This window comes from Osmerus mordax, chromosome 18 (genome assembly GCF_038355195.1).
Source record: "Osmerus mordax isolate fOsmMor3 chromosome 18, fOsmMor3.pri, whole genome shotgun sequence".
Lineage (NCBI taxonomy): Eukaryota > Metazoa > Chordata > Actinopteri > Osmeriformes > Osmeridae > Osmerus > Osmerus mordax.
Genome location: NC_090067.1, coordinates 14159984 through 14172664, shown reverse-complemented (window position 1 = coordinate 14172664; position 12681 = coordinate 14159984). Strand labels below are relative to the sequence as shown.

The window sequence follows — 12681 nt, the reverse complement described above, 5'->3', positions numbered from 1 at the left end:
GGCCTCTTACGCTAGGTTTGGCCTGTGGATGAAGACCTTGCTGTCGTCGGTGCTGTCCAGCACCGTCATCCTCTGCACGTGTACTGGGTGCTGCAGGTCGTCGTTGCCGGGGTGGGTCATGAACATGGCGTTCCTCTGGCTGGAGCACACGGTCCTGAACCCCACAAAGGTCGTGTCTGGGTGCCGGAGAGAAGGAGGACACAGCGAGGACAAGGTGAACACGTGCTGTGAAGGCACACAACATCCATGAGATGTGTGGTGCCTCAGTTTGCACCCAACACTGGAGCTGCCATAACTACATGTATAGATGACATCATGAGCAGAAGCAGGGGCGATTTTTTTCATTACGGCAAATCTGCCCCCCTCACTTCTCATGCAGAAGATCGCCTTGTAGCGGCCGCATCCTGAGTTATTAAGTAAAGCTGTTCCACCCACATCTTAAAGCAGAAGTTCAGAACAGAGAACAGAACTGACCGGTCACAGTCATCAGGCCACTGATGGCATTGTAGCTCGTCAGACCCTGGAGGGACATTCTTGGGCCCTCGTTGTGTGCAGATTCAAAGGTCGGCCAGCAGATCCCAGCCCTGCCTCCTATACAACACAAGGGAACAATGAGGTTAACTGAATGAACAGAGTGGATCTCTGCCCCCCCCTGTGGTGAGGGGTGAGACTGCACCTTGAGGTCGAGGAGCCCTGTGCTCCTCGCTGTTCTGGATGTTGAAGTCGTTGGCCGGCACCCCGTCTGAGCAGTTGAAGTTGGGGCTACTCCCCACGATCACAGCATCCTAGGAGAGAAGGGACCACAGTCAGAACAGCGCTCCTGTCATCTCACCTGAGGCGTCTGATGCAGTATATCTGAGATTGACACAGTAGAACATATTTCCAGGATCTAGGAGAGTAGGGATGATAGAGCAGTCCACTCTAACCCTAACCCACTCTGACATCCATAACATGGGAGTCAAATGGCTGAGCGGTGAGGGAGTCGGGCTAGTAATCCGAAGGTTGGCAGTTCGATTCCCGGTCATGCCAAATGACGTTGTGTCCTTGGGCAAGGCACTTCACCCTACTTGCCTCGGGGGAATGTCCCTGTACTTACTGTAAGTCGCTCTGGATAAGAGCGTCTGCTAAATGACTAAATGTAAATGTAAATGTAAATAACAAACAGCACAGGCACACAGGCACAGGCACGAGCCAGAGAGAAGCTCGGCAGCAGACCAGCCTCTCACCTGGATGTGCACAGTCTTGTTTGAGTACATGTGGGAGAGCGAGGGCGGGGTGAAGATGAAGGAGATGATTCCCACCCCGTTGTCCACCAGTGTCACATTAGCTACCACCACACTCATCGACACCTGCAGACTCAACACAAACACAAGTCAGGTCCAGGAACATGATACCACATGATCCATGCACAGGGTTGGTAAGGTTCGCTGTTTCAACACTGTAAACACTCCCAGGTGTCTGGGTGAAGGCCTACCTGGTAGTAGATTGCGTTGTCGTAGCTCCGCCAGATATTGAAACCCTGGATGAGAGAGCAGCCAGCCAGCCCGTCCTGGTTCAGGTAGACGCCGTACAGACCTCCATGAGCCTCATTACCACGCCACATCTCCATAGGGTTCCACCATCCTGCACAGGACAACAGCATCACACACAGTCAGGGAGATAACTGACACGGTCACACAGCCTGTGAGTTTATGTTACGTTGTCAGGACGATCAGGGTCCTGTATGTGCTGTACCTGGGCATGGCTCTCCATCGATGCGGTACCCAACTCTTTCGTAGCCTGCAACAATGTTGTCCTGCAACACCACGTTGAATCCCTCGTTCACCTGGCAGTGAATGGACAAAGAGAGATACTTATGGGTATTTTAACCTATAGATCTACAGTCAAAGGCTCTACCACTGGGGCTGCCCTGGTGGCTCACACAGCAGAGGGTGTTCCACACAGGCTCAGGCCTTACTGCAGGGCCCGGCTTCCAGTCCGGCCCCGCTCATTCCCTGCATGTCTTCCACTTTCTCTCCCTGCTTTTCTGTCTGTCTTTAACTGTGTCTGTTGACGAGCACTCCTACCTCGATGGCAGCGTTCCACTCGTAGTTGAAAGGCTCCTGTCGGCCCTGGTAGGAGCCTGGCCACAGGGTCAGGGTCACCAGGTTCCTGCGCAGCGCCGCCTCGCTGCCCACCACCCTGATACCTGTGGAGATACAGTGAGCTCTCAGAACACCCAGCTACATCCCACATGCCCACAGATCAGCATGTATAGCCGATCCGAAAACCCTAAACCTAGTTTTTTTTCCTTCAACGCAGAGTGTGATGTCAGAAGGGTGAGCAGAGAGAGAAAGAGCTACCTTGTCCAACAGTGTGGTACACAACATTGTCGTCGATGTTCATCCAGACGGTCCCAAACACCCCGATGGCGGGAGAGAAGCCGTGATGGAAGGAGCAGCCCTGGACGTACGACTCCTGAAGAAGAAAACAAGTTACTTTGTAATTTTTCGATCGACAAGACCACATACAAGTGCTTGGATATCATTTTGTGTTTAAATGCCCACAGTGTGTGCACTGCCAAAACCGTACATCTAATGGAGATTGATCATCTTGTTTTTAAGTTTTAAATGTAGTTGGGCTTGTTTCTAGTTTACATTTACATTTAGTCCTTTAGCAGACGCTCTTATCCAGAGCGACTTACAGTAAGTACAGGGACATTCCCCCCGAGACAAGTAGGGTGAAGTGCCTTGCCCAAGGACACAACGTCAGTTGGCATGACCGGGAATCGAACTGGCAACCTTCGGATTACTAGTCCGATTCCCTAACCGCTCAGCCAACAGACTCCCATCATTAGTATTATCAGTATTTGTCTTTCTGCACAGGCAGTCCAAGTTACATGTTTTAAGCATGAGCAAACTAGTATTTTAGCACTTAAATGTGCTATTCTTGACAATGCTAAGGTCCAGTCAGTGAGCGTGTTCTCAGCTGTGGGTAAGTGACAGAGCAGGGCCAACCTCTCTCAGGTTGAGGAAGGTCAGAGAGTAGCGAGGATCCGAGTAGTCAGTCCAGCCCTCCTGGCCGGTGTGGTAGAACTCCACGTTCCTGATCTGGGCCTTGCCTTAACAGGAAGACAACAGCTGGAGCTCAGTGATGGAAGAACAGCATAATAATACCATGTTCACTTAGCAGACGCTTTCATCCAGAGCAAAGTGCAGTACAAGAGGGATTTGAATCTGCACCTGCTGGACCTGCAGATACCAAGACATTACCTCCCCTCCGCGTACCAGATTGGTGAACGGACCAAACATCAGTATCTACAACAGCTCGTGGTTGGAGCATTTGACTGCAGGTCAGAATATCACACGTTCAAATCCCCCTGGGCTGTATAAATCACTAGATAAATACGTCACGTCAGGTTGTTAGTGTCTCGGACGCTGCAGGTGCTTTTCTACCTTTGTACTTGATCCCCTTTGAGGAGAAGGTTCCCACCAGCACTCTGGCTCCAAACGACTCCTGGAACATCTGTGCGTAGTCCTGCCCTGTGATCCTGATGTTCCTGCTGAGCAGCCCCACGTCTGCTGCCAGCCTGTAGCTGTGAGACGAGCCAGCCACGCTGTGCATCTCCGCTGGGGACCACACACATGCTAACGTCAGGGGCTATGCTAGGAGACACATGGCTATGCTAGGAGACACATGGCTATGCTAGGAGACACATGGCAATGCAAGGAGACACATGGCTGTGCTAGGAGACACATGGCTGTGCTAGGAGACACGTGGCTATGCTAGGAGACACATGGCTATGCTAGGAGACACATGGCTATGCTAGGAGACACATGGCTGTGCTAGGAGACACATGGCTATGCTAGGAGACACGTGGCTATGCTAGGAGACACATGGCTGTGCTAGGAGACACATGGCTGTGCTAGGAGACACATGGCTGTGCTAGGAGACACATGGCTATGCTAGGAGACACGTGGCTATGCTAGGAGACACATGGCTGTGCTAGGAGACACATGGCTGTGCTAGGAGACACATGGCTGTGCTAGGAGAGTTGTGGCCTGGTAAGATGAACTGACCGATGTGAGTGTGTGCCAGAGACTGGTTGAGAGTCAGGGTCTGTCTGTCCTCTGAAACAGACATGACATGGTGTGTCTCTGTCTGCCTGGCATCATAGCTCGTGGTGGAAATGACAATCTCGTCCCCGACCTACGCAGAAAACAGACAAGTACAAATTCATGTAAAAAAAAAAAAAACTCCATCCCTGAATATTTTTAACAAACAAATAACAAAAACATTTAGTATAGAAATAAAAGTGATATGAGATCCTCCAACCTTCCAGTCCACAGGCTGGTCCAGAGTGAGAGTGTTGGAGCCTGCCCCGGCAGTGATGTTCAGCTTGGTGTGGTACACAGTGGGAGGCATACCGTACAGATCCAGGTTACCAAACACACCTGCCACAAAGCACACAGGAAGTGACTAACCAAGAACCTTACCCAGAACCTAGAACCTAGAACCTAACCCAGAACCTTACCCAGAACCTGAGCCAGAACCTAGAACTCAGAACTTAACCCAGGACCCAGAACCCAGAACCTTACCCAAAACCTTTGATCCTTGGTTGGGTCCGTTGGGGAGTGGCCAGTCAGGGGTGCTGTGGTTCCCCCTCAGGTTGATGTGTAGACTTCCTCTGAAAGGCTCGTTATACCACCCTGCTATAAACCTCCCCCCCTTCAACACGACAACACAACTCTTAGTTCATATTCACACCTCAGAACTGCTTCTTATTTTCATCCATGCATCTGATATAAGGGTTGTGTCTATATGACTGTCTACATAACATTTATGTACCTCATGAAGCTTCATATCCATTGAAACTAGAGCCCGACCAATTTATCGGTGGGCCGATATTATCGTCCGATATTAGGCATTTATCGGTATCGGCATTTATAATGGCAGATAAATGAATGTTCGTTTTTTTTTGTTGCAAGAACAAAAGTGAACAAAAATTCAAGTATATATATGAACATAAGATAGTCTTACAGTCAGATATCATATAAAGACAATATTGAAGTAAAAAAAAAATATATATATAAATATATACTAATGTTAGGGAAATCTGTTTATGTTTTGTTAGTGTTTTTGGATTTTTGTAAAAATATATATCGGCCGATACATCGGAATATCGGATTTTTAAATCACTAAATATTCATATCGTTATTGGCTTTATCGGTCGGGCTCTAATTGAAACTAATTGCTTTGTGAATAACAACAGACCTGGATGGAGATGTAGGTGGCGTCCAACACCACAGTCCTGTACTCGGACACATTGCCGGCCGGCACACCAGTGATGTTGGCCAGTGTGTCTGGGATCTCCAGGACTCCCATCACGGTCAGATTGTTGAAGGGAGGAGCACTGCTGTCCAGAACCATCCAGATCCCTGTGGACAACAATGAAACCAGCTGATTCTGTTTGTTTTGTCATTAATTTCAGACGCTATAAAACGCTAACACACCAACATGATATGTCCTTCCTGATCGGCGTTACCTGGGGGAATGACAACGTTAGCGCCCCTGGTTGGTACAGAGAAGAGGTTTTCTTCTGACGAAAGCCAAAAGGAATCATTGGACCAAAGACTGAAAAGACAAGCAAATCCACTGAGTGTGCTCATCCCACAGCACACGGCCTAGACTTGGGTCTAGACTTTTTCACTAGTTTAAAGAATGCCAATAGTAATATTATTTTTGAATGAAATGTACTGTAATGTAAAGAAATATATTTTAAGATGGGGAGTCTAGTGGCTAGAATTAGTAAATGTGTTGTTGATTAAATAGTGAACAGGAAGCTCCGTACAGGAAGTCTGCAGGTCTGCGGTAGGGCGTGGGGCTGAGGGTGGCAGGGGGCGGCGGAGTAGGCTGGACACACTGAGGGAAGAAGCAGCGCTGGATCTGAAGGTTCACGCCGACGTCTCTGGCGTCCGGGTCGACACTGGTCCGACGCCTGCGTTCACTCCTCTTCCCAGACACTGTCAGCAAACACAGGAAGGACGGGGTCAGACACTGTCAGCAGACACAGGAAGGACGGGGTCATCGCTCACAACAGGATCACAGATCTGAGGGTGCAGGGGGCTATACTACCATGGTGAGTAAGGCGTGAGTGTAAGGCGTGAGTGTAAGGCGTGAGTGTAAAGAGTGTGTGTCTGACCCAGGTAGTAGAGGTTGTTGGAGGTGTTGTCGAAGTGCCAGTCCCCGTTCTCGTTGTCGCTGTACGTCAGCGGCCCTGCTGAGCCGTTCCTGGCGTCTACGATGAAGAAGCGGTCTGGACTCTGGGTCAGGTTGTGGTTCACTATCACATAGTCCCCTTGCTGTGACGAAGAGGGTGAAACAAGTTTGTAAGCAGGTACAATATTTCGATCCTTTGTTAAGGATTCAAGCCTTTATCTAGATCTACGAAACAGTTGGTGTTGTTAAATTGAAGCATCAATAATGCAAATGAACAATTACTGTACCTTAAAGCCATAGAACATGGCATTGTATGTGATATTGGTAAGCTGGTCCATGTCCCGAAAGTACCAGTTGTATCTTTGGGTAGAAGGCAGCATGGCCATCCAGCCCAGCTTGTGGGTCATTCTCTTCTTCAGGTATGGAACCACACTGGTGCCTAAGAGGGAGACACATGATCTTATCTCTCACTGAGGTTTCACACAGTCTGAAACAAACCAACCGTGTTTCACAAGGAGACACGACACCAAGGAAGGCCTGGCAAAGCTGTTCTCACCGTGAGAGTTGGTCAGTATGACATCCTTGGCTTGCAGGGAGCTGGGTGTGGGGTTGTTGAAGGCCAGACGATGGAAGTTCACTGTGTTGTCGCACACAGCTCCGGGGAACCCCACGCTCCACTCTGCCCTCTGGGTGCAGTGAGCCATGTCCAGCAGGGGACTCATGGGAACCACCTTGTAGTCAACGTTTCCTGAGGGGGGGGGGGAGCGAGGACGGAGGGGGTTTAGGGAGGAAGGAAGGTGTTCAGTATCATGAAACTGGTCTGTGGGCTGTGACCAGCACTGAAGAAACGTTTGACTACAACCAACAAGTGGCACAATCAGAATATACACGTTTTGACGTAAAACGATGAATCAATACGAATGATTATTCATATGCAGAGAGTTGGAACGTGACAATTAAACCACAAAAGACAAACAAGTGTGAACGGAGGGAGTGAGCACCTGTCAGGGAGCCGTCACTGTCCACCAGCTGCACCTCATGTTCCCATCTGAAGCCGGCCTTGTTGGGGGAGTTGAAGTAGCGAACCCCCCTGAAGCGGGCGCTCCAGCCTCCGCAGCGGTCCACGCAGGTCCCGTCCACAGTCGTCACCCCGATGGCCGCGCAGGAGCTCCGGTCAAAGTTCACAAAGCTGGTCGAGAGGACACTCATGCCATCGTCAAACGGCAGGAGGACCCCCCGCCGGGAGCAGTGCCCCTCCCCCAGTCCCAGCTCGTCCAGGTGGCCCACGATGGTGCAGTTGGACACCAGCGCCCCCCCGGCCTCCCCGAAGCCTCGCACCTTGTTTGGGAAGAGACGCTTGGCTTCGATACCGGCCTTCTCGTTGTTGACCATGAGGAAGTTTGAGAACTGCACGGCGCCCACGTTCACCCACTCGGCGCCCTTCTCACAGTTCCAGGTGGTCAGGGTACGGAACACGGCGGGCTCGGGGACCCTGGAATTGCAGCTGCCCTTGGCCATGGGGAAGTAGTCCTGGAAGATCCAGAGTCCGAACCAGCCCTGCGAGTGCACTGTGTTGTTGGAGAACTCTCCCAGGGGAACATTCTTCTGGCAGATGTTGGGGTCGTAGGAGGGGCCGTCCGGGTGATCGTGCATGCGGTACCAGAAGCCAAAGTGTGTCCCCCCAGCGGCAGCGTTGTGCCGGATGGTGTTGTTGGGGTTGGTGACCCAGTAGGCGGCGGGCGTGACGTCGTCGTTCAGCAGGCTGGTGCTCTGCTTCACAAACACCGCCAGGTTGTACTGCAGCACGTTCCCGGTCTCGATGCCGTCCTCGATGAAGAAGGCCCCGCCCATGATGTCATAGATGACGTTCCTCTCCACCAGCAGGTTGTGTGTGTTGTGGATGGTGACAGCCCGGTTGTAGGTCTGGTGGATGGCACAGCCTCTCACGTAGGACTTGTAGTTGACGTCTCCCATCAGGTGCCAGTGGATGGGGTAGCGGCCCAATCTGAAGGCCTGGCCTGCGTTGAACAGCTGCAGCAACGTGGAAAACAACATGATTAGAGAGAAACCTTCTAGAGAAACTCATAATGTCACTGGTCTCACTCCAGGTTACCTCAACATATTCCAGTCTCCCCATGGCCAGGTTCTCGTTGGGTCTGGGCGCGTGGAACATGATGCATCCTCCAAACTGGTCGCTCCCCACTTCCTCCCCAAAGCGACCCTGGAAGCAGGTCTGGGTGGCGAACTCCCCTACGCAAACACACACGTCCAGACATGAGGCCTCCCAGCAGCCTCTCTCCCAGGGTGTAAACAGCTGCATCGTGCAGGACGTGGAGGGTACCTGTGTTGAAGCCGCTGGGACAGGCCTTGACCTGGTCGCTCCACTCTGAGTTGCTGGAGCCGCGGACCAGGATGTTTCTGGTGAGCAGGCCCACCTCCGCCCTGGCCTGGAACAGCGTGCCGTCGGGCAAGGTGACGGCCACCCCCAGGTGGGTGTAGCTCAGGGGCTCCGTGAGGGTCAGCGTGCGTCCGTCTGCAGACACACCGGCGATCCTCCTCACCTCGTTCTCTTTCTGGCTGTGCCTGGACAAACACACTCAGGGGTTCACAAATGCTTCAAATGCTTTTGGAGCGGATTTTAGGGTTGGGGTTCCTAACCCTGTTCTGTACCTGTGTCCTGTGGAGGCGATGACTATCTCGTCTCCTGCCTTCCAGGTGACAGCCAGCATCAGGGACAGGGTGACAGAGCCATTAGAGGCCGTCTGAGACAGGTGGGTCCAGGGAACAGGAACTGGAATGCCTATTGAAACCAGTTTTATATATTCAAACAATCAATTTAACAATATTTAAACAAGGAACAAGTCAGTAATGATACATTTAAACGAAAATTTTAACAATCTTTTGTCAAAAAGGGGGAGAATGTGTGTGTATGAGAGAGTGTGTGTGAGAGTGTGTGTGTGAGAGAGAGAGAGAGAGAGAGAGAGAGAGAGAGAGAGAGAGAGTACCATGCAGGTCCAGCACCCCCTCTCTGACGGCCAGGGTCTTGGTCCCGTACACAGGCAGCTCAGGGGAGCGCAGGTTTCCATGCAAGGTGATGATGGCCCTGTGCTGGAACGGCGCTCCCTCCTGGCCGATCTGCAGAGCTCCACCATCAGTGATCAGGATGTTCTCAGCCTGCAGCTCGATATCAGCCTCGTCAAACACCAGGGTGCCACCTGGAAAACGTTAGATAAAAGGTCAGACACACAGCTTCCTGGCGAGGGGACGATTCCAGAGTGTCGGCAGCACCAGCCGGGTGTGTGAGTGGTGAAGACGCTCACCCTGGATGAGCAGCATCTTCAGCACTGGAGTGCTGGTGTCCAGCAGGATGGTCTGTCCCTTGGTAATGACAGCGAAGGTTCCTGTCTCCGGGGGCGACAGGCCGCCCCAGGTGAACCTGGAAGACCACACGTCGATGTAGAAGAAGCTGGCAGCTTCCTGGAACAACACAGAGACACGACGACAGGGAGACAGGATGACACGAGACGACACGGAGACACGAGCGTGCAGGAGACGGGTCAGGGAGAAGAGGTTTTTTTGTACTTTTTTGTGCATGATAAAAAAAAATTAAAAGGCGCGCAATGACAAGAAATAATATAGATAATGCCACCAAATACAGATTAAAACTAAAGTAACGAGTCTGGCTTGAAAATGTAAGAAGTAGAAAGTACAGATATTTGTGTAAAAAATGTAAGGAGTGAAAGTAAAAATTCAGAAAAATGAATAGTGAAGTATTGATACCAGAAAGAACTACTTAAGTACGGTAACAAAGTATTTGAAGTATTTGTACTTTGCTACTTCCCATCTCTGCTCTCTGTGTCTGTTTATCTCTCTCTCTCTTTATATTTATATCTTTCCCTCTGTCTCTCTCTCACCATCTTGGCGATGCCTCTGTCTCCGATGCTGACCCGGACGCTGGTCTGCTGGGAGCGACTCTGAGCGTTAGTCACACAGACGATGTGAGTCTCGTTGGCTGACTGGACGTCACACACAGAGTCAGCGATGGTCACGCTGGTCTCACTGCTGTTAGAGCTGCACACACACACACAAATATACAAAATCTTTACATTTTAAGTATACTTTCAGTTGTGTAGGAACTAATGAAACAAACATGATGAAAATGCATTAATCTCTCATTTAATAAATTTAAATTAGATTCTGTGCACTCCATTTGGGTATATATCAGGGTGTAGGTTGGTTTTCAAATGTGGGTGGAACATCTTTTTGGATGTACCTGTAATAAAAAAAAAAAAAAGTTCAAAAAGTGTGTGTATGCTGAAACACCCCCGGTCTAAACCCTTCACCCCGTGGTACAACCAGCAGAAGCAGCATGCATGCATGGTCACCTGAAGCCCGAGCCAGTGATGGTGAGGCTGGTGCCCCCGGCAGTGCCGCCCCTCCGGGGTGACACGGCAGTGATCACCGGAGTCAGCAGGGCTTTGTAGGTGAAGCCATCAGACATGTTCACCGAGCCTGACGGGTTCATCACTGTCACTGTGCAGCCCAGCTCTGCCAGGGTACCTGCGCACACACACACACAGGCAGGAACACACACACACACACGACTAACACATTAAGACTAGATGCCTTAGATGCCAGCTACCGTCACGCTAAAGTCATCCGTGACATTATCTTTCATGTGTGAATAGTCTGTCGTCAGAGTCCTGTAATCATGAAAACATTCTGTACGGATCACTTCAAGAGCAGCTTTTCAGCTTAGTAAGACAAGAGATGTTTGGGAAAGGGAAACATCTAGATCATTACGATTGCACACACATTCATCAGATCTACTCTATTGTGTTGACCAAGCATGTACAACAGTCCTCCTCTAAACATGTCTACCCACATGCAGCATGATTCGTGATCAAGGTGTCTGATTCTGATAGGCTGAGATGTCTGGTTTCTGATAGGTTGAAGGCCTTACCGTTGTTGTCTGGGGCGTCACAGTAGAGTCTGGTGGAGGACGACTGGTTTCTGTGGACCTTGCACGCTTGTCCGCAGACATGCACCCGCGAGGTCCAGGGGTCGAACCCCGAGCCCAGGACAGCCAGCACGGCCCCGCCCCCGAAGCTGCCTGCTCAGACACAGGACAGACACATCACACACCTGTACAGCACTCACATCTCTGAGGTTACACTTCATGATGGACCTTGTGCTTCTAACGTCCACTGCAAATGTAAGTTTGACCGGCAGAATACTAATTAGACTTCTTCCTCAGCTATAAGTGATTACTGGGGGAAGATTTACAAAAAGAAACATCCGTGTTCTGATTGGTCATCTTTTACGTCCGTATTTCCACATATACCCCAGCGGACATTTTGAAAATGTACAGAATCTAACTTGCTCATACATGTGGAAGTCACTGACAAAGACACACACGATCTGTGAAAACACGCGACAGTGTGACCCAGGCGTGAGCCGTAGCCAGGAGACAGGCCTGCTGGACTCACCCTGGCTGGGCTGGACTCCAGAGAGCTGCAGCCTGTAGGTGAAGATGGATGTCGACTGGGCGTAACCTTTGACCCCGTGCTGCATCCTGACCGGGTAGGCCCCCCCCGGGTTCTCCCCCGCCGTGCACTGCACCTGGGAGTCGGAGACGACCGACACCACACACGGAACACCGTTCATGCTGACGGCCACCTGCTGGGGGGCGGAGCCAAACCCTGTCCCATTGATGGTGACGACGGTGCCACCGAGACCTGTGGGACAGTGAGGCAGGAGGAGGAACAGGACAACATCAGGACAGTGAAGCAGGAGGAGGAACAGGACAACATCAGGACAGTGAGGCAGGAGGAGGAACAGGAGAACATCAGGACAGTGAAGCAGGAAGAGGAACAGGAGAACATCAGGATAGTGAGGCAGGAGGAGGAACAGGAGAACATCAGGACAGTGAGGCAGGAGGAGGAACAGGAGAACATCAGGACAGTGAAGCAGGAAGAGGAACAGGACAACATCAGGATAGTGAGGCAGGAAGAGGAACAGGAGAACATCAGGACAGTGAGGCAGGAGGAGGAACAGGACAACATCAGGACAATGAGGCAGGAAGAGGAACAGGACAACATCAGGACAGTGAGGCAGGAGGAGGAACAGGACAACATCAGGACAGTGAGGCAGGAGGAGGAACAGGACAACATCAGGACAGTGAAGCAGGAAGAGGAACAGGAGAACATCAGGATAGTGAGGCAGGAGGAGGAACAGGAGAACATCAGGACAGTGAGGCAGGAAGAGGAACAGGAGAACATCAGGACAGTGAAGCAGGAAGAGGAACAGGACAACATCAGGATAGTGAGGCAGGAAGAGGAACAGGAGAACATCAGGACAGTGAGGCAGGAGGAGAAACAGGACAACATCAGGACAGTGAGGCAGGGAGAGGAACAGGACAACATCAGGACAGTGAGGCAGGAGGAGGAACAGGACAACATCAGGACAGTGAGGCAGGAGGAG

At 51.1% G+C, this 12681-nt stretch overlaps 1 protein-coding gene across 1 annotated transcript in view; it reads right to left on the bottom strand.

Moving 5' to 3' along the window:
- The window catches only part of pkhd1l1.1 (PKHD1 like 1, tandem duplicate 1), a 33047-nt gene that overhangs the window by 5469 nt on the left and 14897 nt on the right, over positions 1-12681 (bottom strand). The window contains exons 39-67 of the mRNA XM_067255418.1: positions 11688-11936; positions 11162-11311; positions 10584-10758; positions 10113-10269; positions 9519-9675; positions 9204-9413; positions 8869-8998; positions 8540-8781; positions 8312-8448; positions 7200-8229; positions 6755-6946; positions 6486-6637; positions 6182-6341; positions 5831-6002; positions 5525-5613; positions 5254-5417; positions 4578-4707; positions 4315-4433; positions 4059-4188; positions 3435-3608; positions 2997-3100; positions 2343-2457; positions 2067-2188; positions 1735-1825; positions 1475-1623; positions 1227-1349; positions 677-785; positions 475-591; positions 11-176 (exon numbers count right to left, since the gene is read on the bottom strand). Of these exons, the coding sequence (XP_067111519.1) occupies positions 11-176; positions 475-591; positions 677-785; positions 1227-1349; positions 1475-1623; positions 1735-1825; positions 2067-2188; positions 2343-2457; positions 2997-3100; positions 3435-3608; positions 4059-4188; positions 4315-4433; positions 4578-4707; positions 5254-5417; positions 5525-5613; positions 5831-6002; positions 6182-6341; positions 6486-6637; positions 6755-6946; positions 7200-8229; positions 8312-8448; positions 8540-8781; positions 8869-8998; positions 9204-9413; positions 9519-9675; positions 10113-10269; positions 10584-10758; positions 11162-11311; positions 11688-11936 (5215 nt within the window). The remainder of the gene's footprint in view (positions 1-10; positions 177-474; positions 592-676; positions 786-1226; positions 1350-1474; positions 1624-1734; positions 1826-2066; positions 2189-2342; positions 2458-2996; positions 3101-3434; positions 3609-4058; positions 4189-4314; positions 4434-4577; positions 4708-5253; positions 5418-5524; positions 5614-5830; positions 6003-6181; positions 6342-6485; positions 6638-6754; positions 6947-7199; positions 8230-8311; positions 8449-8539; positions 8782-8868; positions 8999-9203; positions 9414-9518; positions 9676-10112; positions 10270-10583; positions 10759-11161; positions 11312-11687; positions 11937-12681) is intronic.